At 37.7% G+C, this 24,772-nt stretch overlaps 1 protein-coding gene across 1 annotated transcript in view; it reads right to left on the bottom strand.

The window, feature by feature from the left end:
• Nucleotides 1-24,772, bottom strand: part of CPA6 (carboxypeptidase A6) — a 370,507-nt gene that overhangs the window by 13,213 nt on the left and 332,522 nt on the right. Inside the window, exon 9 of the mRNA XM_047727215.1 lies at nucleotides 3,592-3,794. Coding sequence (XP_047583171.1) covers nucleotides 3,592-3,794 — 203 coding nt within the window. The remainder of the gene's footprint in view (nucleotides 1-3,591; nucleotides 3,795-24,772) is intronic.

Raw genomic sequence — 24,772 nt, 5'->3', positions numbered from 1 at the left:
TAATCTTATTGATCCTTAAGTACATACTTCAGTGGCTATGTACAAGATATTTAAAACACACTTGGATCAATTAGAAACCCTTTAGTTCAGGAAGAGTGTCTTCTCTTATGCTATTCATTTATCCCTGCAGGAATAGGAAGAACAATTGTGGAATGCTCCATGACTTCTAGAGTTACATACGCCTCTGACAGAGCTCAGGTACTGCTAAGATGGAGAAATTCTGAGGCGGAACGCTACCTATCAATGCTCCAAATCAGGAAAAATGAACAACACAGTAAAAATACTAAAAGGCGAATGTTCTAACATAAACTAAAGTGATACTGACTACACTTCAAAACATTTTCAAATGGTGTAACAGCATTAGTTTCGATAAGGAGTTAAGGAAGTATTGTATGACCAGTGAGAGGAAAAGAAGTATGGTGAAACCGGTATATAGCTCTCCCATTTCCATTTGCCTATAAATAATTTATTATACCGGTTGAAGTTCTCTGGGCAACACGGCGCTGTGTGTTGGACCCAGCTTCAGCTTGCTGTCCTCATTCACCTCAGGGATGCATAAGGCAGCATTTGCAGCAAATGCTACTCTTGGAGGATACTAAGGGACCAGCCTCCAGAACCTGGCAGACAATTTATTATTCATCTCACTCAGGATGACATCCTCCTCTCAGGAGCCAACAGAAAAGGAATGTAAACACCATAATAAGATACTTTTACGGAGAATGTTCTGAGATTTTAACATCTTCTCCAATGGTTTCAGCAATATTCCATGGCAAAGGCAGTTATTTCTACATTTAGAAGATTACTGTGTTCTGCTGGTGAGGAGAATTTTGTTCCTCATTATTTCAGATGACTAAACTACCCCCAAAAATCTTTTAAGAAAAAAAATACAACCACTTAGTTTATTTACACAAAATGTATGCACAGTTTTAGCGTTTTGAGCTCATGGCACTTCTATCACTCAGGTGCAGGTGGAGGCTGATAAGATGGTTGGATATGATCAGTCCACAAAAAGTAAAAACTTCATAAAGTTCTCTAGGAATTATTTTCCAGGGTGGTGTAGCCGGATACCCATTTGAAAGAGTTTATGCAATTCCTCCTTTCTTTATTGCTTCCTCTTTTCAATTGTTCAAAAGGACCCAGGCCTCACTTAGTGAACCTCAACTAAGTCAGGAATATATTTTTTATTCAAATAGCTCCATATTTAAAGCAAGTTAATGAATGACCTAAAAATGTTAGTGAAGCAAAGGCTCCTACATTGATGGTATTTTAACTTTTTTTTTTAAGATTTTTTATTTATATATTTCACAGAGGGAGAGACAGCAAGAGAGGAAACACAAGCAAGGGCAGTGGGAGAGGGAGAAGGAGGCTTCTTGCTGAGCAGGGAGCCCGATGCGGGGCTCAATCCCAGGACCTGAGCCGAAGGCAGACACTTAATGACGGAGTCACCCAGGCGTCCCTGATGGGATGTTTTTGAACAATTTATTAGAATTGGAAGGTTTCTGTTAACATTCAGAGACTACCTAGTTCCTGAGAATTTTAATTGTGGCATTAGTGACTTAGATTATATGTAACCTGGTAACAGTATTTCTCAAAGTGGTATTATTGACAGTCTGGACTGAATAATTCTTTGCTGCAGGAGGCTGTCCTGTACATTGTAGGCTGTTTAGCAGCATCCTTGGCCTCTATCCACTAGCTGCTAATAACATCCTCCAGCCTTGTGATAATCAAAATGTCTTCAACATTATTCAGTGTCTCTGGGAGGCAAAGTCATCCTTGATTGTGAATCACTGGTCTACTCTTTATACCATATCCAAGACAGACAAAATCTGATCCAAGACAAAATGAAAATAAGCTTAACTCAGGTAATAGTTTTAATATATTGCATACTCCATTTAGTCTGTTGTGAGAATATAAATAGACACTGTGCCCAACTTAGAAAGGGCTGAATATAAACCTAGAGAAGCATTGTGTGATACAGGGTGGTTAAAAATAGGTTAACAGTCGGGTTAAAAACAACAACAACAACAACCCTATTTGACTCACACAGTAGTTGATGAATTGGACTTTTTAAAAAAAATTATTTATTTATTTATTTGACAGATGGAGATCACAAGTATGGGTGATCAGAGTTCTTTGGTAGGTAATCAGCTCACTTTAGGGTACAGGTTGAAACGGCGCTTCCTCCTACTTCCCCACCATCTTGTCTCTTCTGGAGATCACAAGTAGGCAGAGAAGCAGGCAGAGAGAGAGGAGGAAGCAGGCTCTCTGCTGAGCAGAGAGCCAGATCTGGGGCTTGATCCCTGGGATCATGACCCTGGGATCATGACCTGAGCGGAAGGCAGAGTTTTTAACCCACTGAGCCACCCAGACACCCCACGAATTGCACTCTTAAATAGAACTACCACCTTTATAAAATTTCTCAAGAGAATTTGCTCAGAGTTTTTGCTTGGTTATGCTAAGAACAAAGTTCCTCTTTGGACAGAATAGAAGCCTTCCCTCAGGCCTTCCTCAGACCTCCTCATATTCTCCATTCCTTCCAGGTCCTAGACATCTGGGTCAGGAATTCCTCCCACTCCAACCAACTGGTGAAGAATTTAGAGTTCAAGGTGTAGGAAGAAAGGGGATGCTTCTCTTTTATCAAAGCTTTTAATTCAAGAAGAATTATACATACAGAAGAATATACACATTTTCAGTTCATAACTCAATGAATGATCACAAATTACACACATTCATGTAACCATCGTCCAGGCCAAAGGATAGAACATCAATAGCAAAACCCAAAAGCTTTCCTTCCTATATGTCCTCCTAGTCACTGTTCCCTTCCTCTCCCTCATTTCTAACACTGTATATTAGTTTGACCTGGTTTTGAATTTTACAGTCCTTCAGATGCCAGAGGCTTTGAATCAGACTCACTTTACAAGGCATTTTGCCCTACAGTGGATAGCTTGTTGGGTTTCTGAGATGAGGAAGAAAGAAACTGCTTTTTCACTGCCAACTAATCTTATGCCTGAAGGGCTGTTCATTCTCAGCACCGACTTGTCAGATACATGCCCAGAGACTTAGTACCATTAAGCAAATAGTGCTCATAAATTAAATCTTACTTTTAATTAATGAGAGTCAGACCATAATTTATGAACAATTATTTACTCAATAAAATTAATTATAGTCCTGTATACTTGACCGAAGCTATAATACTAATCACATCCATCCTGACAACTTTCTGTGTAACCCGTGCTAAGAATGTAAATTGGTTTGAAATGACTGCATTTGAGAAGCAGCGTAGTGCAGTGGTTCAAAGTGACAAGGCCAGAGCTAGACTGGGGGCTGAAGCCTGGCCAGGGCACTTAGTAGCTGTGCATTCTGTGTCTAATTACTTTATTTCCCTAGGTTTCAGTTTCCTCATCTGTAAAATGGGGACAATAATAGTTGCCTATCTCATATGCTTATGGAAAATAAATGAGTTGATACATAAAAGATGCTTATTAGAATAAACACAATATGTGTTTGCTATTACCATTACTACTCAGACCCCTTTTAGCTTTAGAAAAGAAGCGTAAAGCATGACATGCATATACAAGTGCAAATACTTACCACACAGCTAAAGTTGGGGATTGTTGCGTATTTGTAAGAATAGGGATACAGCAACATCTGAGCATATGCATGAAAGGAGAGGTAAGCTCTAATGTGCTTCCTGTGTTTTCGGAGGAAAGTGGCTACAGCTTTCACTTCTGGCTCAGATTCTGGGAAAGGTCCACAGTATGTATCATCACAAGGGTGCATAGAAGCTCCTTCATCTGCAAGATAGAAGAGAAAATGGGGTGATGGAATGGATAGGCAAGAAGCAAGAAACACGGATCAGCTTTCTTAAACTGATTTTTTCTTTAGTTTCTATAAGCATACGGTATTGTTAAGCAATTCATCTCACTTCTCATTTACAGAAACCAATACTGAAAAATCCAAGGTGGTTCAAACCACCATGCACAATAGGAACTAGGCACTGATTGTTTAAATGAGCCTGCATAAACCACTTGGAAAAGGATGGCTTTATCAGTGGGAGACCTAATTCTATATGATCCCCCAGATCAGGTAAGGCTCCTATACCCCATGATGCCTCCATTTTTCCTCCATAACATTTAACACACCTGTAATTAGTGCCCAGTATTTACCTGCTTAACATTCAACCAATATTTACACTGTTCTAGGCGCCTGGTATACAAAGCAAGACAACACAGAAAAAACTCCCTGCTCTAGTATAAATATTCAGTCTGGATTCTTTGTTAAACTCTAATGTTCTGTGAAAGCAGGGACTGTGCCTTTCTTGCTGGGCACCTGGCAACTAGAACAATAGTATGCCAAGTGTTCAACAAATATCTGTTAAAAAGTGAATGTCAGCTCAAAAGAAAAGGCTAGACATCTGCACAGGTGTCTGGTAAGATAAAAATACTGATACATCAAGACCATGAAGGCAAGGCAGAAACAATTCCACAAAAGATGCTAAAATAATTTTGGTTTTTAGATAAGCAATATCCAAACTGGTTTTGTAAAACCCAAGAGGCTTCTCTAGTTATCTTGGGGGTCAGTAAGAATTCAGTTAAGAAATCCTCACAACTAAATTGTAATAATTTTTGAATTAAAAACTTTATAACCTATAGGGTCTATGAAGGGGAGGAAGGAAAATAACATTCACCATAGCAATCACAAAGTATTAAGGTTCCAAGACATTTTTCCATCAATAAATAATTACATTTTCTACAGTTATTTGCCACTCGCCATTATTAGCCCTCCCAACAGCCCTAGAAAACTGTCTCTTTCCATAAGCAAATGGAAAATGTTTGGTGATTCTGTGACATAGTCCAATTCCACTAATATGAAAAGATAACCAAGTCAAATCAGGCTAAAGCTTGAGGACATTAAATCTAGTTTGTGTTATAGGTGAATTAAAATGTGGAATTTACAGCAATTGTGGTTTTCCTCCTTTGAGTCTAATTCTGGGCATGACTTAGAAGTAAGTGGGATATGGATGGAACTCAGATAGCTGATACTCTGAAAGGAATAGGACAAATAAAGAGACATTTGAAGATCACAGATGTAAAGCACCAGAAAGGAGAGATCACAGACTGAACAACTAATTCCAGGGGGAGCAGAACTAATGAGCCAAAGAAAAAAGGATTTACAATAATCCTGATAAACATTCTCAAGGGCATACAGCAGGGCACTGAAAACATTAAACAGGGACAAGAATTTATAAAAAAAAGTACCAGTCAGATATAATAGAAATGAAAAACTTAATTCATGGGTTGAAAGAATACAGTTGATGAGTGAATTAATGAGATAGAATATGTTTTGAAACATTCCCAGAAGGCATCAAGAAGAGACAAAGAACTGGAAAAATGAAAAAAAAAAAAAAAAGCAGTGTGACAAATAGAGTGTCAACATCTGATTAACATAAAGAAATAAAAGTTAAATATTTGAAGAACTGCTAATTGAAAATTTTCCACAATTAAAGAAAGATTGAATGGACTTATTGTGTACAAAACAAGAGAGATAAAGGGGAAATCTGTCAATGCTTTGACACTGTAGGGTGAAATTTAAGAAAAGGAAACAATTCCAGAGAGAAAGCAGCAGGTCATCTATAAGGAACAAAGATTAGATTCACAACTTTTTTTTTTTTAAAGATTTTATTTATTTATTTGACAGAGATCACAAGTAGGCAGAGAGGCAGGCAGAGAGAGAGGGGGAAGCAGGCTCCCTGCTGAGCAGAGAGCCCCATGCGGGGCTTGATCCCAGAGCCTGGGATCATGACCTGAGCCGAAAGCAGGGGCTTCAACCCACTGAGCCACTCAGGCACCCCTAGATTCACACCTTTTTATTAACAACACTAGAGTAGTATTTCCAAAGTATATTTATATACTTATATGTGTACTTATTTACTATTCTTACATTTTATTTATAGGTTTAAAAATTAAATTATATTGTAAATATAATATAAATATTAGTGTACAGCATAGTGAATCGACAATTATATACATTATGAAATGTTCACCATGATAAGTATAGTTACCACTGATCACCATACAAAATTATTACAATATTACCTACTGTACTTGCTATGCTGTAAATTACACCTTGGTGAATTATTTATTTCATAACTGGAAGTTTATATCTTTTAATTTTCTTCACCTATTTTGTCCATCCTCCACCAACACTTTCTATCTACAGTAAACGTAGGGGTGCAGATATCTTTTTGAATTAGCATTTCTATTTTCTTTGGGTAAATATCTGGAAGTGGAAATGCTGGGTCATATGGTATTTCTACTTTTAGTTTTGGGGGAAGCTCCATACTCTTCTTCCATAGTGTCTATTACCTTAATTGTTCTAGGTGCATTTGAAAAGAATGCATATTCTGCTGTTTTTGGATGGAATGTTCTGTATGTATTTGTTAAATCCACATGGACTTTTGTGTAACTCAAAGTGACTGTTTCTTATTTATTTTCTTTCAGGATGATCTACTGATTGATATAACTGGGGTGTTAAACTCCCCTACTCTTAATGCTATTTTGTCAATTTCTCCCTTTATGTCTCTTAACATTTGCTTTGTATATAATCAGGCTGCTTGTTTATTGGGTGTATAGATATTTATAAGTGTTATATCATCTTGTTGGAGCAATCCCTTGATTGTTATGTAATGTCCTTCTTTGTCTTTTGTTATAGCCTTTGTGTTATTTTGTCAATTTTGTCTGATGTAAGTACTGCTACCCCAGATTTTTTTTCTGGTTTTCTTTTGCATGGTGTCTTTTTCTACCTTCTAACTTTAAGTCTGCATGTTTTTGAGGTTTGAAGTGAGTCTCTTGTAGACAGCATATAGATGGGTCTTCTTTTTTTAATTTTTAATCCATTCAGTTACCTTATGTCCTTTGATTAGAGCATTTAGACCATTTACACTTAATTATTGATAGACATATATTTATTACCATTTTGTTAATTATTTTCTTGTTTTTGTAGTTCTCTGTTTCTTTCTTCTTCTCTTCTACTCCTCCCTTGTGATTAGTCACTTCCTTAGTCTTATGCTTGGATTTTTTTCTCCTTTTTGTATCTATTACAGGTTTTTGGTTTTATGGTCACCATGAGGATCATATATAACATCCCAAGTATATAACAGTCTATATTAAGTTGGTGGTTTTGAGTTCGAATACATTCTAAAAGCACTACATTTTTACTCCTTCTTCTCTATGTTTTATGTATATGACATCATATTTTATATCTTCTATTTCTTGAATCCCTTAACTAATTTATTAGATATAATTGACTTTACTACTTTTGTCTTTTAACCTGCATATGGCTTTATAAGTGATTGATTTTCTACCTATACTATATATTGTTTTTACTAGTAAATTTTATCTTCTAATAGTTTTCCTACATCTAGTCATAGTCTTTTCTGCTGTAAGTCCTTTCACATTTCTTATAAGGCCAGCTTAATGCTGATGAACTCCTTTAACTTTCATCCGGGAAACTATTGCTTCTTTAGTTCTGAATGATAACCTTGTTAGGTAGAGTATTCCTGGTTGTAGGTTTCTTTCCTTTGAGCTCTCTGATTATAACCTGCTACTTTCTTCTGACCTGAAAAGTTTCTGTCGAAAAATCAGCTGACAGTCTTATAGGGTTTTCCTTGTATATAAGTAGTTGGTTTTCTATTTTGGTCTTAAGATTCTAATTTTAATTTTTGACATTTTAGTTATGTGTCTTGGGGTTAACATGTTTGGGCCTTGTTTGGGGTTCTCTGTGTTTCCTGGACCTGGGTGTCTCTTTCCTTCCCCAGGTTAGGGAAGTTTTCAGATACTGTTTCTTTAAATGAGTTTTCGGCCCCCTTTTCTCTCTCTTATCCTTCTGGGATTCCTATAATGCAAATGTAGCAATACTGGATGTTGTCCTACAGGTCCTTCAACCTATCCTCATTTTAAAAAATTTTTACTTTTTGCTGTTCAGCTTGAGTGCTTTCCATTACCCCATCTTCCAGATCGCTGATACATTCTTTTGCTTCCTCTTATCTGCTGTTGATTCCCTCTAGCATATTTTTCAGTTCAGTTATTGTATTCCTCAACTCTGGTTTTTATATTTTCTATCTTTTTATTGAAGTTCTCACTGAGTTCATCCACTCTTAAGCCTGGGGAACATCTTTACGATCATTATTTTGATCTCCTAATCAGGTAAATTGTTTATCTCCATTTCACTTGGTTCATTCTCTGAAGTTTTGTCTTGTTCTTTCATCTGGAGCATGTTCCACTGTTTCACTTTATTTGACATTCTGTGGTTGTTTGTATGAATTAGGCCAAACAGGCACCTCTCCCAGCCTTGAAGGTGTAGTCTTGTGTGGGAACATCACCTGTGTCACCTGTGTGTGCCTGGTGTTGTAGGCAGGACAGCCAAAGCAGGCTTGTTTTGGGGTATCCTGGGTGCTCCACATATATGAGTTTCTACATTGGTTGCCATGTGGGGCTGGTGGGGCCCAGAGTGCTCTGGATCAGGGCTGCCCCAGGGGGATGGCTATACCTGGGGTGGGCACAGGCCAGAATAGCTTTGGTGGAATGGTTGGAACTGGGATGGGTGTGACTATGGGAGAACTTTGGGGGGGGATGGCTGGAGGTGGTGTGGACTAGGGCTTGATACAGTGGCAGGCTAGCTAGGGCACCAAGATCTTGCACCAATTTGTACCATCTAGGTGGAGAGGAAATGTAAACAGTGGCACTAGCCAGCACCTCTGACGTCAGAAAGGATTTAAGCAGTTCCCTTATGGTTTGGCTGATGTCCTAGGGTTAGAAAATGGGTTTCCTTCACTTATGTCTTGTTGCCCTTTAAACTGTTTTTTTTTTTTTGTTTTTGTTTTTTTTTTTTTTCTGTTCCAGTTGGGTGAATCCATAGGTGGGGCCTGTCAGTGATATCCCTCTCTGCTGTCCACAGCATTGGGGCTAGGGTTCTTGCCATTACCATGTCTCTGTCTCTCCATTGTGGGGCAAATACTCTTTAGTCAGCCCTCAGTTTTTCTTCAGGTAAATTACTCCTTATGCAGGCAAAAATTCTGTTGATTGTATCTGTTAAGTCTCTCTCTGACCACTTCCACTGACAAAGTTCAGGCTCTTGTAATTATTCCCCTAAATTATGAGAACAGTTCCTTGCCTTCAGTCTGGCCTACCTTGAATTCAGCCTTCTCAATGTCCTTATAACATAAATAAGACTGATCTTATTTATTCTAAAAACAGAAATCTGATTTGCTGCTTAAAATCCTTCAGTGGTGCCTTCCGGATAAACTTCCAAAATCTTACTTAAAGTCAAAGAGGTAGTGTGATCAAAAGGTTTGAGTTTGGTAGAGGTAGAGGTAGATACTATAGTTTATCTTGTGTGTTCTTCTGGTCTTAAAAAGTTGGTGATTTTTGCCCTATTACTATACAGATAGGCCTGTGGTTGGTATTTTGTCACTGACTAGATAATTTCATGTACTTTTCATGGCTTTGTATTGGTTTGAAAGTTACACAGTTCTCTCCTTCCTTGGAATTCAGAGAGTCATGCTCCCTTCCTTACCAAATGCTTATGGACTAAGTTCCTTCCTGATTTGTTTCCGGTTGACTGACTTAAAATTTTTACCTTCTATCAGTCTGCCTTAAACCTTCTAGCTTTATTCCTACTAAAATATTGGTCATTTTCTCAAGGTTTTATACTCCCTTGCCTTTATGACTGTACATGTTGTTCTCTTCTTTTGAAGCTCCTCTTTTCTTCACAGTCTGATTTTATTTGTCCTTCAGAGCTTAACACAGTTACCACCTCCTCTTGGCATCTTCTCCAATGTCCCTGAACTGGGTTAGGTGCCCATAACACCCTTCTTTATCTGCATTTGTCATCAAACTTAATATTGTGTGTTAAAATTTATGATTACCCATTTCCCTACTGAACTGGCCCTGCACAATGTTTGGCCAATAGTGGGTACAGAAAAAATAAACTATTTTATTTAATAATTATCATATAGGAGCTAAACTGTATAATAGTAAGAAGGGCTATACCTCGATTTAATGCTGTTTGCCTGAGAAGCACATTAGACACTGAAATATTCTATAGCACTTTATGGTTTATTTTATGGATTGGCATTCTGCCAATGTTATTTACTACAGACTAAGTATTGATTCAGCAGCAAAATGGAATATCACATTCAAAATTCTTTATGCCAGTGTTTCTGTGTGAATTTTTGCCTTGCTCATCTCTTATACCGACACTATCTTTAAAAAATAAAACCAGAATCCTGAATAGCGAGGCCTTTAAGATAGAAATAAATTAAGTCAGGTGGAAAGAAAACCACTAAAACAATCTAATTTTATTTACAGCCTTTGGGGGGCACTATCCAGGCTTTACTAAAATGCGAAGAAACAGCTCACAAATATTATTGAACCAGAAGTCTCTTTGGGATTTTAAGTAGCTGTGCTGGATACACAATTTGAAAAGTGCTGTCCAGATCTAGATTCAATTACACAGATTCTGATCAAAAGTATCTGATGTTCAAAAAAGATCAAGAGAGCAGAAAGCCAAAGTACCAGGACACAGCATTTCAAAGAAATAAGTAAAAAACACCAAAAATGATTTAATAGCCAGGAAACCATGGAAAACATTTCTAGGGGGAAGGAACAAGAAGCATCAAACCCATCACTCTTTAGTTTTTAGAAGCATGAGAATCCAAATGTTATTAGTTTTCCCTTAGTTTACAGGAGCCAATATATTTTTTCTGAACCTGTGACAAAGTTCTCTTTCCCCATCTTCACATGCAGAACAACTGCAGAATATATATAACAGATTTCTGCAGTGCAGAATGAAGAGATTCTAGTCTTGTCCAGTAAAACAACACACAGCTCTGTTCTCAACACTTCAGCAATTTAACTTCCATACCATACATCACCTCTTTAGTTGTTGAGTATTAAGATGCAAAACTCTACAAGAACCTCATAAATCTTGAGAGGAGACAAGATGTGCACATATAAAGAAATTATAGGACAAGACAATGTAGGATATAATACCATCATAAAGTGTGCAGTGCAGACTGTGCACAGGAACACAGAGGAGGGAGGGAGAGCAGGATTAGAAGCCCTGGGGAGACTCTAATGGCAGAGACTCAGCGGGACTCGAGATGGATGGAACTCAAAAAAATACAATTTTACTTAAAAAAACAAAGGACAAAAAAAAAAGGCTTTGTTGCTTCCATGAACCTTAGCCTTCTGGATGGTAAAATGAGGTGGAAGATAGTCTTTAGAGAGAGAATGGAGAAGGAGGTGAAAATCACAAGATAGGGCTCCAGTTAAAGCTATACTACCAATGAGCTCAGGGGCAGGCATGTCACTGCTCTGGCAGCATTTGTCCTGGGTGGTTATTAAGGACCTTACTCCATGGTTCTCATGGGATGTGTGACAATATGTTGCTCTCAGTTGTGGTGGTTGTCTCACAGTGGCTAGTTACAAGCTACAAAATTAATGAACTAAAAATACTCTTGTAATGGGGGAGAGAGTGGTAAATTAGAGTGGGTTGCTGTGTTTGGAATCAACCACTGGAGTGTGCTGTCACCACCAGCTGGGTGTGTGGTACTGGGGAAAAAGAGGCTGAGAATTGTTGGATTAAGAAGCTTGCTAAGACTCTTCACAGCAGTGCTAGTTTATGGTTCTAGATGAAAACAGATCCTAATGTAATTACATAATTACTTTTCCTGAATGTCATTAGATTCTGTTCTAAGGATGTGAGAATAAAATTTAGTACTAAAAGTTGTGTTACTCAGTTTCTTTCTTCTTAGAGGCAGTCTCCAAGAATGGATTGCAATTTAAAACTTTAGTTTGCAAGGAAATTGTTTCACTCTCAGAATAAATTTTTTCTTTGATAAAAATGTCCCTCCCTGTCTAAAGGTCCTCCAACCCCCTTCCAAATCTGCTTCCTCTCTTGTATTACAAATCATGGTGTATGGTATGTGAATGCCCAATTCAGAAATCATTTACTGTGTCCAACAGTCTGCAAACAGCTGTTGATCTCACTGTGTTAATTTCTCACCAGTGCATTCAACCCAATTACCATTATCTTGTCAAAACTGTCCTGGATTATTGGAGGGGTTTGCTGACTTCAGGCTCTTCTTTCATCTACATCCTCAGAAGTCCTGAATTAATTTTACTGAAATAAACATCTTACCATGTAATTCTCATGGCTTGAAACTTTCCAGTGGCTCACCACAGCCTTCAGGATAAGGGGGCTGGATTAGGGGCCTTCCCTCTAAACACCTTGCAGTAGGCTGCATAATGGCCCCCAATGACTGCCAGGTCCTTGTCCATGGAATCTGTGAATGTTACCTTATATGGAAAAGGGCCTCTGTGGATGTGATCAAGATCCTGAAATGGAGAGATTATCCTGAATTATCCAGGTAGACCTTAAATGCAATCATAAACATTATATGAGAAGGAAATCTGGTTACAGACAGAAGGGAAGGCTATGTGAGGGAAACAAAGAGAAGCTGAGTCAGAGAGGGAATCCTTTGAGCCACTGGCTTTGAAGGTGGAGGAAGAGGTCACAAGATTAGGGAAATAGGTGGCTTCTAGAACTACAAGGCAAGGAAATGGATTCTCCCCTCAGGCCTGCTGATGGAGTGTGGTCTTGTCACATCTTTAGCCTTGTGAAGTCCATTTTGGATGTCTGGCTTCCAGAACTGTAAGAAAATAAATTTTAAGCCACCAAGTTTTGGTAACTGGTAAAGTGGCAACCAGATATGTGGGGAACAAGGCACTTGTCTGCAACATTGCCACTCTGACCCCAGCTAGAATTTCTCTTTTCCTCTCTCCTATGTTAATGTGACACTCAGGCCCCAAATCACGGCCGGTTGTTGACATGTGGTCTCCCTCACTGGGTGCTAGCTCCCACAAAACAAGAACCGAATATTTGCCTGGCATTGTGCTTTGCTCATAGCAGGGGTTCAATAAATGTTCATTGAGTGAATCAACCTGCCCTATAGCAAGGTCCTTCTCAGTCTAGCACATCAAAATTCCATTTGTGCTTTACATTTTAAGGTCAGTTTTATTGTAACTTAAGGTTATAATAAAAGCTAAGAGATTGCACAAGAGTCTGACCAACGTCATTCTCTGATTTTCTTAAAATACGTGCAAATATGCACCTGAGCATAAGAATTACACCCGAGAATGCAAACAAATGAAAAGGCAATCCATAGGTTTGTATCATATTACTGCTTTGTCTTTGATTGTTGCCAAGGTAACTTCCCAATCTGGGGAGGCAAGTGAGATGAATGAGTGCCATTTTCTTACTATGGAACTTGCTGGAAGGCTACTCTGGAATCTCTGTTTCAGAATTACACAGGCTAGAGAGGTATGCCACGACCTCATTCCACATAAGTGCCAGTATAAGGAAACAGATACTGGGTTCTAATGAAATGTCATACTAAAATATTTTTGTTGATGTACACTTTTTATTTCTCTACATAACAAAACAATTTCCGTAAAATGCTTGCACCACTGTAAGACTTGAGGTTTTCTCTCAATTTCACAACCAACTCCTCTAGGAGTATCAAGAGAGGGGATGGGGAGACCAGAGGGATAGGGGGCAGTGCATTTGGTGTCTATTAGATTAGGCAATGTGTGATTAAGTGGGAACTCTTGACATTTTCCACCCTACCCCATTTGGTGGGAGTAGTGACTGAGGCCAATGAGGAATGGTGGTAGAGAAGTAAGACTTCCTTATAAGCTTATAAACTGTCTCTTTTGGTACCACTCCCTCATGTCTTACTAAATTATATCTAAGCTAAATAAAAAAGCTAAATAATAGGAAAGGAGGCGAAGTGCTCTGAATGGTGGTAGTGCATTCTGGAGCTTGATTTTCATTACAATTTTTAGTTTTTTAAGAAAAGAATGTTGCCTTATTTTTACTGCTTTTAATTTTTTAGAATGGCCTATGGATGTACACGATAATGCCATGTAAATTGCTCCCTCCATCTGTCTAGCCATCTATTTCTTTTCCCCAGAAGTACTAACTTTTACTACCTCCTTGTATTATTCCAGGGTTGGTCTATGCATTTATAAGCAAAAAAAAAAAAATTTTTTTTTATACAAATAGGATCCTCATATATAATAATCTAAAACCTTGCTTTAACTGTGTGTGTGTGTGTGTGTGTGTGTGTGTGTGTGTGTGTAATCCTGTACGTAAAATTGCCATCTGATTTTGGCTATTTCTGTATATTTCACTGTATAATTGTAGCCTAATTTACTAGTTGTTTGTTGATGGACATTTGGGATGCTCCTAATCTCTCATTATTATAAAGAGTGTTGCAATGAATATCCCTGTACATATGTTTTATTCCACACAAGTGAGTATAACAATAGGATAAATTCCTAAAAGGAGAAATACTCACCCTCTTCTCTCTCCAGTCCTTCCAGTCATCCTTCGTTCCAGCCACACAGGGCCACCTGCCATCCTCATGGCACCCTGTTCTGTTTCATGCTGCATGTTTGTCCCAGGGACATACCTGTTTCCCCTACCTGGAATGCTGTCTTGACTCTGAATCCTTTGCTTTACTTATTTTCTGCCCTACAGTTTGGTCTGTTTGACGACCAATATGTTTTTAATATTCCAATCTTCTGTTATTTCTTCTGTGAAGACTTTTCTGACTTTATCAAGTAGAACTGGTTCCTTCTCCCTTTGTATCTCCACTGTACTATTTATGTCTATCTGTACCATATGTATTTCTATATAGTACTTTTAAATTTTTTTTCATTTTTTTTCTTTCCCTTCCTTCCTCCTCCACTCTTTTTTCCTTTCTCCCTTCTCTAACCTCAATGATTTTAAACCTGATGAGGACAGAATCTGTTGGATCTGTCTCTGCTTCCCAAGTGCCTATCACAGAGTGGGAAATAGAATCCATGTCATACATTCCTTTTTTTTTTTTTTTTTAAATGAATGCTGGAAGGAATGGTGATGTTGAAGTGTCTGGTCAAGTTGCTTTTTAATGCCCCCAGGACACATGCCATCCCAATTTTACCATTTCTTCCAGTTTAGGATATCACATTACGCATTTGGGGGAATAATTTAACAGATGAAATATTATCTTGTTTTATTTTAATATTGTTTTTGATTACTAGGAGTTTCCCCATTTTATCATGTTGGTTTATTTTCATGAATTATGACTTTTCTAAAAATGTTAACTTCTGGGGTCTTGGAATTTTTCTTGACATTTTATATATACTCTTAAGAGTTATTTTTATTGAGAGCTCTTCCCTATTATGATTTGGATGCTGCCTGATTCATGAATTGTTTAATAAAGCCAACTAATCTTCAAATTAAAAAAAAGTTATTTTTCTTCTATAATGTTTGATTCTGAAGTGTTTATATAAAAACAATAGCAAAACTTTTCTGCTATATTTACTGAAAACTTTTTTCTTGCATGGCTGCTTATCTTTATTTTGGTTCCTTTTAAAAAACACTTAGTTCTATGTATTATGAAAATGAAAATTAGATCTTTTGGTTTGATCTATTTTTCCCAAATTAGGAGTATGTATTAAGATTTAGCATCAAGTTTATGATATTTGAACTTTTGCTTCATGAATGCAACTGATATTTGTAAGTAAATGTTGGGTTTTACAATTAAAACTGGCCGTCAAGGGCGCCTGGGTGGCTCAGTGGGTTAAGCCGCTGCCTTCAGCTCAGGTCATGATCTCAGGGTCCTGGGATCGAGGCCCACATCGGGCTCTCTGCTCAGCAGGGAGCCTGCTTCTCTCTCTTTCTCTCTCTCTCTCTCTGCCTGTCTCTCCGTCTACTTGTGATCTCTTTCTGTTGAATAAATAAATAAAATCTTAAAAAAAAAAAAAAAACTGGCCGTCAGTTTCTCATGTCCAGCTGGTAATGATGTAGGAAGCTGGTAGGGACTGTGGTCTGCTAGCCAAGTAGGTATTGCATGAAGGTACTCCAATTCAGAAGATAAAAAACCATTCTGTCTGCCAGACAAAATATATTCTGAAGGCTGACTGTTCTGCAATCCTTGATCAGATACTTTTGGGCCTGAAATTTACTAAAAAAGTAAATTATAAAAAACTAAATGGCTTGCTTTTATTATGAAGTAATCTTTAGTAAGTAATCTTTAGTAATCTCTAGAATTAAAAGATAAGCATTACAAAGTTATAAAACAAGGGGCACCTGGGAAGCTAAGGTTCTGACTTGATTTTGGCTCAGGTCTTGATCTGAGGGTTGTGAGATGGAGCCCCATGTGGGGCTTCATGCTCAGCAGTGAGTCTGCTTGAGATTCTCTTCCTCTGCCCCTCCCTCTGCTTGCACAGGCTCTAAAATAAAGAAATTTTAAAAAAGAAGTAATAAAACAGATATCATGAAGTCTAGTTGTTATAAGTGCCATCTATATTTAAAATAACTTGGTAGTTTTTTTTCTAATAAGTGGAATTTTCTGATTACAGATTTATTTTTATTATTTATTTTTAAATGGCCAATATGGTTATGAGTAGGATTTGTGTGGTCAGCTTCTGTTCTTTCATAAACCTTCAGATAAAAATCATTTTAGCTGTAACCAAAAATTGAAGTCTTTAAAAAATGGCAGATGTTAATTTAAAAACAGCATATACTAATTTAGTTTGCTGTATGATTATGGTCTAATGGAAGTTTCATAAGCTTTCTTTTAAGCTTTCTTTTCTCCTAACTTAGAAAAGTATATGTCAGAGTTTTGGAATACATCTTTAGCCAAGAATTTTATCAACTTACGTATGTTTAATGGCTTATATAAAGCAAGAAAAGCAAGAAAGAATGTATGTAACTGTAGTAAGCAATATAGTTTTGCTCATATTATCTGATGTTTGCCAAAAGAAGAATAAAAGATGAATTAAGTAAAAAAAAACCACAATTCCTTATGCAATAGAGATATATTTACATTTAGAATTTATTGTGGTTTATACAATGATTGTCTAAAGATGTGGATAATAATATTCTAAGGTTAGACTTTTTATATTTTGAAAACAGTCCTTTCAAATAGGAAGGTGTAATTTGAATAACAATATTTGTCCTCAACAATCCATTTGATAAAAAGTAGCCAGAATAATTATCTTAAAAAGTTAGATCATGTCACCTCTCAACTCAAAATTCTTCAGTGGTTTCTCATCCATTTCGAGCAAAATCCAAATTTCTTCCAATACTGGACCTGTAACACTTTGCCTTTGACAACTTTTCTGACTTTATCTCCTACACCTCTTTCCTACCTCACTCAGCTTCAGCCATCCAGCACTCCTTATCTTAAGTTTCATATTATCAGAATGGTCTTCCTTATGCCTCCTAAAAACACCTAACCCATCCTCACCCCAGCCACACTCTATTACTTTTGTGGTATTATCTATTTTTTCAAAGCATGTATAACAACCTGAGTTTGTTTTCTTTATTGCAGTTTTCCCAATAACCAGCTCAGTAAATAGTAATTGGATAAATGAGTGAAAGAATCTAGTCATGCATCTGATAACTTTTGAGATAACTATGTAAGATGTATTTGGTATTTTTTTCTGACATTATAAAAGTCCTTTTTTCTTTCAACTTAAAAAAATACCATGATTAGTATCAGTTATTGCTACACTTTGAATTTTTGTGTCTTCCTAAAATTCATATGTTGAAATCCTAATGCCCAATGTAATGATATTAGGGAGTGGGGTCTTTTGGAGGTAATTAAGTCACAAGGATGGAGCCCTCATGAATGGGATTGGTGAATTTAAAAAAGAGATCCCAGAAAGCTCGCTAACACCTCCCACTATATGAGAACATGCTGAGAAGGTGTTATCTATGAACGAGGAAGCCTCACCAAACACCAAATCTAGCACCATGATCCTAGACTTCCCAGTCTTTGAAACCGTGAGAAATGAATGTTTTTTTTTTAAAGATTTTATTTATTTATTTGACAGAGAGAAATCACAAGTAGGCAGAGAGGCAGGCAGAGAGAGAGGAGGAAGCAGGCTCCCCGCTGAGCAGAAAGCCCGATGCGGGCCCGAACCCAGGACCTGGGATCATGACCTGAGCCGAAGGCAGCAGCCTAACCCACTGAGCCACCCAGGCGCCCCAAAAATGAATGTTTATAAGACACATCGTCTTTGGTGTTTTGTTATAGCAGCTCAAAGAGACTAAGATGGTTATTTTCCAGGCACCTAACAACTTCTCCTGGACTGTTAGGGTTCTGCAGTTCACTAGGATTGTGTGTGGTTTGGGAAATTCTGTTTTGGAAGATAGTATAAAGGCAAGGTGATTACCCATGCATCCCCCGTCACCATTTGGCATATCATGGCTCTTAAAACAATTACAAAAAATGGTAGATAAAAAGAATATCATTGTTTCTCTACTTCTGCTTGTAAAATAACATTTAAAAGAGATTGTTTATTTATTTTTTAGAGACAGAGAGTGCATGTGTGTGAGTGGGGGAGGGGCAGAGGGAGAAGGAGAGATAATCTTAAACAGGCTCCATGCTCAGTGTAGAGCCTAGAGCCTGTCGCCAGTCTCCATCTCACCACCCTGAGATCATGACTGGAGCCAAAACCAAGAGTCAGGCACTTAACCAACTGAGCCACCCAGGTCCCTTAAAAAAATTTTTTTTTTCCTTAAAAGAGATTGTTTTAGTCAGGAAACGACAGATATTGGTGAGGATGTCGAGAAAGGGAAACCCTCCTATCCTGTTGGTGGGAATGCAAGCTGGTGCAGCCACTCTGGAAAACAGTATGGAGGTTCCTCAAAAAGTTGAAAATAGAGCTATCCTATGACCTAGCAATTGCACTACTGGAGTATTTACCCAAAGATACAAATGCAGTGATCCAAAGGGGCACCTGCACTCCAATGTTTATAGTAGCAATGCCCACAATAGTCAAACTATGGAAAGGGCCCAGATGTCAATCAACAGATGAATGGATAAAGAAGATGTGGTATATATGTACAATGGAATATTATGCAGCCATCGAAAATGGAAATCTTGCCATTTGCAATGACGTGGATGGAACTAGAAGGTATTATGCTAAGCAAAATAAATCAATCAGAGAAAGACAATTATTGTATGATCTCACTGATATATGGAATTTGAGAAGGCAGAGGATTGTAGGGGAAGAGAGGAAAAGATGAAACAAGAATAAACCAGATGGGGGGACAAACTGTGAGAAACTCTTAAACTCAGGAAAGAAACTGAGGGTTGCTGGAGTGAAGGAGTGTGGGAGGGGTGGGATGGCTGGGTGATGGACATTGGGGAGGGTATGGGCTATGGTGAGTGCTGTGTGTTGTGTAAGACTGATGAATCACAGACCTGTACCCCAAAACAAATAATATATTATATGTTACTAATAAAAAATATATAAAAATAGATTGTTTTAATAACAAAAGTTACTTGAGAAGGAGTTTGGATTAAAAATAAGCATATGGATTAAAAGGGAATTGGAAATCTGATAATAAGGAAGATCTTAACAATGTTATTGACCCATAAGGAGCACAATGCTATAATGCTTCTAAGATGTTAAAAACAGTAGCAAGTTCTCAAAAATTCAAAGCAGTTAGATATAAATGAAATTTATAGAAAAAAATAACACGACTTGCCAAATGCAAATGATACAGCTGGAGGAAAATTATCAGAGAGATGTAGTTTGTTTTTGGTGAACTCAGGAATTAAATAATGCTGAAAAGCAACCAGCATAGTAGAAAAATAAATAGTAGATAAAAGCTTTATAAATATTTCTCATATGCCCAAGGCAAGACTAGAGGCCTCCTAAAGATTGAGCAGCATGGGAGGGTTACCTGCTGAAACAGATGCAATAAAATTACTGGACTGAAAACCAGTACAAGAAAAAAATCAGTAGCTCAGTGTCCCAGGAGCTGAGGAAGTGATTCTGCCACCTCCATTATGCCTCACTTTAAAAATGTCAGTTTTATATGCTACTTACTTCAGTGACTTTCAAGAAAATAAGTTATTTGTAAAATGTTTTTGAATATTGATTGTAACATCATTTTCAAAACTTCAACAAAGATACTTATTCATTATGTTGGAATAGATGTTATAAATAAACTGAGATATTGTCTCTTACATGATAATTCTTATATACTTATCCACAAGAATGATCAGAAATGAAGCAAAAATATATCATTTTGTGTATACACATTATCAGTACTAAACATTATTTAATCTGTAGTTATAAGAAGCTCATTTTAAAAAGCATTTGGATATATTTTGTATAAGGAGAGAGAAGGGTAAAATGGGGAGGTGCAGTTTTGCATATAAACAGTATCTGGATTAGAGAAAAAAAGAATTTAAGTGTAAGTAACAAATGATAAAATCTTTTTAGTGGTGAGTTAACTGGAAAATATATGTTAAATAGCAAGAGAGGAAAATAATGGCTTTTTGTATTTTCTTTAAATCTTAGAAGGATGTTCAGTTTAGTATTGTGGTCCTCTATCTTAGAAAGGAGGAAGTTTGCAAAAACATATTTAAGGTTGGTGAGTTAAAGGAGTACTGAAAGGAATTGACAGTATATTCTTGAGCTAAGTAATACTAAGGAAATTGAAATAACAGCCTACTAATACATTTATTAGGAACATTATTTTAAGAGACCAAAATAGTATGAATGGTAAATGATTATGACAGGGTGAGATAGTACCAATTAATTATGAAAACAAAGGACAAGGAAAATTGAACTGAATGTCAGAAAAAGCTTACGAAATAATAGACTTCTTGGTGAAGGTAATAGATGTGGACTGGAAAATGAAATGTTTATGAGAGACTGTGCTGGCCAGAGTTTCATGAAAGAGCACAGAATCCACTGTGGTTAGTTTAAGCAAAGGGGATTTTTTTTTTAAAGATTTTATTTATTTATTTGAGAGAGAGACAGAAAGAGCATGAGCTAGGAGAAGGTCAGAGGGAGAAGCAGACTCCCCATGGAGCTGGGAGCCTGATGTGCGACTCGATCCCGGGATTCCGGGATCATGACCTGAGCCGAAGGCAGTCGTCCAACTAACTGAGCCACCCAGGTGTCCCTAAGCAAAGGGGATTTAAAAAAAATAAGTTGTTAAATGATTTTTAGAATCATTGGGAAAGAAACTCTAGCTTCAGATAACTTGGATGTCTTCAAGAGTCACGATGCAGGTTACAAGGAGGGCTCCTCCGTTTTCTAAGATGAGGAAGCAGTACATTTAGGAAAGAGTCAAGATGGGGAGGCTGCCTCAGATAAACCACATACCTCCACAATGGTGCAAGATGGCAGGGACAATAGAAACCACAGAAAAATGACCTCTATCTTATTTTTCATATTCTAAGTCTCACACCAAGGCACCAAAAGGGTAGAACCTGAAATACTCTGATCCCTAGCTATAAGTGAGTCTGGGAAATGCAGATGTTATCTTTTTGGTCTCACCAGTGCAGGAAGGCTCTAGAAGGAGGTTAGAATGGATGGAAAGTGTCTATCCATGACATGCACTAAAGAAATCATTTTAAGAGAAACTTAGGAAACATCTACAGTTACACCAGAGAGCTGGATCAAGATGGTGGAATAGGAAAAGCTAATCTTCTCCCATGGAAACACAAAAACTACAACTACATATAAAACAATCCCTCTCTGAGAATGACCTGAGGCCTGGAAGAACATATTTTACACAACTAAGGGTATAAAGGAAAATCAACATTGAGATGGGTAGGAGGGGTAGCAATGCAGATAAGTTGGAACCCATACTCCTGACTTAGCAGTTTGTAAATGGGAGGAATATCACAACTGTAGAGGCCCTCACTAAGGAATCGGGGGAGGGGGTGGGGGTGGGTCTAGGCCTCACATTAGGCTTCCTAGCCTGGAGGACCAGCATTAGGAAGATGAGCCCCCATAATGTCTAGCTTTGGAAACCAGGGAGCTTTAATTCCAGGAGAGGCAAAGGAGAGTAGGAAATCAGGATTTTTCTCTAAAAGGTCATATGCAAAATCTCACTCCAGGTCCAAGCACAGGGGTGGCAGTTTGAAAATCTCATGCTTTACATGTAAAGGGGATTCATTTTCTGTGTCCTAGAGGGGCAGAGATCTGTTGGGACTTTCTTCAGGGATGAATGTGCTGGTGGATGCCATTTTTTCCCCACTCCCCTCTACCTAGCTGTCCTGGTGCTGGTAGGTACTAATGCTCTCCATCTACCATAGTGGCACCACTCACCCCACCTGTCCAACCTGCCTGGTCAGTGATCTCCTAAGAGGCTCTCTGCTGTGCCGCACCCAGTAGGCAGCCTTTGTCAGTACTGGCACCCCTTCTACATAGCCCCCATCATGGGGACCAGTCCCTATACACTAGAGCACCTGCAACAATTCTGATCATATCTTGCAGCCTTATAGCCAGAGGCTTGTCCCACCCACCAACACACATGTAGCTGTGGCAGCCTAGCCTCACAGCCAGCTGCACTGAGGGCCAACCATACATGCCAGTGCACCTGCAACCATTGTAACCAGGCGTCACAGACAGCCATGCTGGAGGACAGCTCTACACACCAGCAAATTTGTACCAACTACAGCCCAGCAGTAACAGGAGAGTATATGCAGCCTAGACAGGGGACACCTTTGAAGTACTTGGCTTAAGTGACTTGGGGGGTTTGTACAACTGGGCCTTATAGGACATCTTCCACCTAGAGCCACTCCTTCATGACTGGGAGATATAATTGGATATACTTAAAACATAACCAAAAACAGAGTTTGGCAAAATGGGGAGATAGAGGAATGTGTTTCAAACAAAAGAACAAGACCAAAATGGAGTAAAACAATCTACCAGATAAAGAGTTCAAAGTAACTGTTATAAAGATGTCTACCAAACTCAGGAGAAGAATTGATGAATACAATGAAAATCTCAACAAAGAGAAGACAAAAAATAACCAAAAAAACAACAAATCAGAACTGAAGAAAACAGTAACTGAAATGAAAAATATGAAATATGAAATCAGTAACTGAAATGAAAAATATGAAAAATATGAAATGAAAGGGAATCAACAGCAGATTAGATGATGTAGAATGGATCAGCTATTTGAAAGACAGAGTAGGGGAAGTCATCCAACTGGCACAGCAAAAAGAAAGAATAATTAAAAATGATAATTTAAGGGACCTATGGGACAACAGCAAGTATAATAACGTTTGTATTATAAGGATCCCAAAAGAAGAGAGAGAAAGAGGGATAGAAAATCTAGTTGAAGAGACAGTAGCTGAAAACTTCACTACCATGGCAAAGAAAGTAGACATACAAATCTAGGAAGTACAGGCAATCCCACATGAAATGAGCTCAAAGAGAACCACACCAAGACATATTATCATCAAAATGTCTCATATTAAAGAATTATAGGGGCGCCTGGGTGGCTCAGTGGGTTAAAGCCTCTGCCTTTGGCTCAGGTCATGATCCCAGGATCCTGGGATCGAGCTCCACATCGGGCTCTCTGCTCATTAGGGAGCCTGCTTCCTTCTCTCTCTCTTCCTGCCTCTCTGCCTACTTGGAATCTCTGTCAAATAAATAACTAAAATCTTAAAAAAAAAGAAGAATTATAAAAGCAGCAAAAGAAAAACAACTAGTTATATAGAAGGACAACCCCACAAGATTATAAGCTGATTTTTCAGCAGAAACTTTGGAGACCAGTAGGGAGTGACACAATATATTCAAAGTGCTGAAAGGAAAAAACTTAAAACCGAGACTGCTATACCCAACAAGATTATCACTCGGAGTTGAAGGAGAGATAGTTTCCCAGACAAGCAAAAATTGAAGGAGTTGATCACCATTAAAACCAGCCTTATAAGCAATGTTACAGGGACTTCTCTAAATGGAAACAAACAAACAAACAAAAAACAACCCATAACTAGAAATAAGAAAATTATGAAAGGAAAAATTTCCCTAGAAAAAGCAAATAGTAAAGGTAGTAGATCACTTATAAAACCAGTATGGGAGTGCCTGAGTGGCTCCGTCAGTTAAGCATCTGACTCTTGAGTACAGCTCAGGTCATGTTCTCAGGATCATGAGATCAAGTCCTACACTGGGCTCTGTGCTGGGCACAGAACCTGCTTAAGATTCTCTCTCTTCTTCTCCCTCTGACCGCCCCTGCTTTTACTTTCTTTTTTTCTCAAAAAGAAAAAAGAAAAAAGCTAGTATGAAGGTTAAAAGACAAAATTAGTAAAACCAGTTATATCTAAAATAATCAGTTAAGAGATACCCAAAAAGGTATAAAATGTGATGTTATATACATAAAATGTGGAAGGGGAATAAAAATTTTGTGCTTTTAGAATGCATTTGAATTTAAGTGACCATCAGCTTCAAATAGACTACTAGTGACTGAGGATATTATATAAGAATCTCATGGTAACCACAAGCCAAAAAACTGTTACAGGTACACAAAAAGTAAACAGAAAAGAATCTAAGCATAGCATTAAAGAGAGTCATCAAATTATGAGGAAAGAGAATAAGAAGAAAAAGACAGAAACAGAGAACTACAGAAACTAGAAAGAAAGCAACAAAATGGCAGTAAGTACACATCTATCAATAATTTACATTTAAATGTACTAAATAGTCCAATCAAAGACATATAGTAACTGAATGGATAAACAAGACTCATTTCTGGTCTTTCTACAAGAGACTCACATCAGACCTATAGAAACATAGAGAATGAAAGTGAAAGGGTGGAAAAGCAATACTTATATCAGACAAAATAAACTTAAAAACAAAGCCTGTAACAAGTGCCAAACAAGGGCATTACATAATGATAA

Source organism: Lutra lutra, chromosome 4 (genome assembly GCF_902655055.1).
Source record: "Lutra lutra chromosome 4, mLutLut1.2, whole genome shotgun sequence".
NCBI lineage: Eukaryota > Metazoa > Chordata > Mammalia > Carnivora > Mustelidae > Lutra > Lutra lutra.
This window is presented reverse-complemented; position numbering and strand designations above follow the sequence as displayed.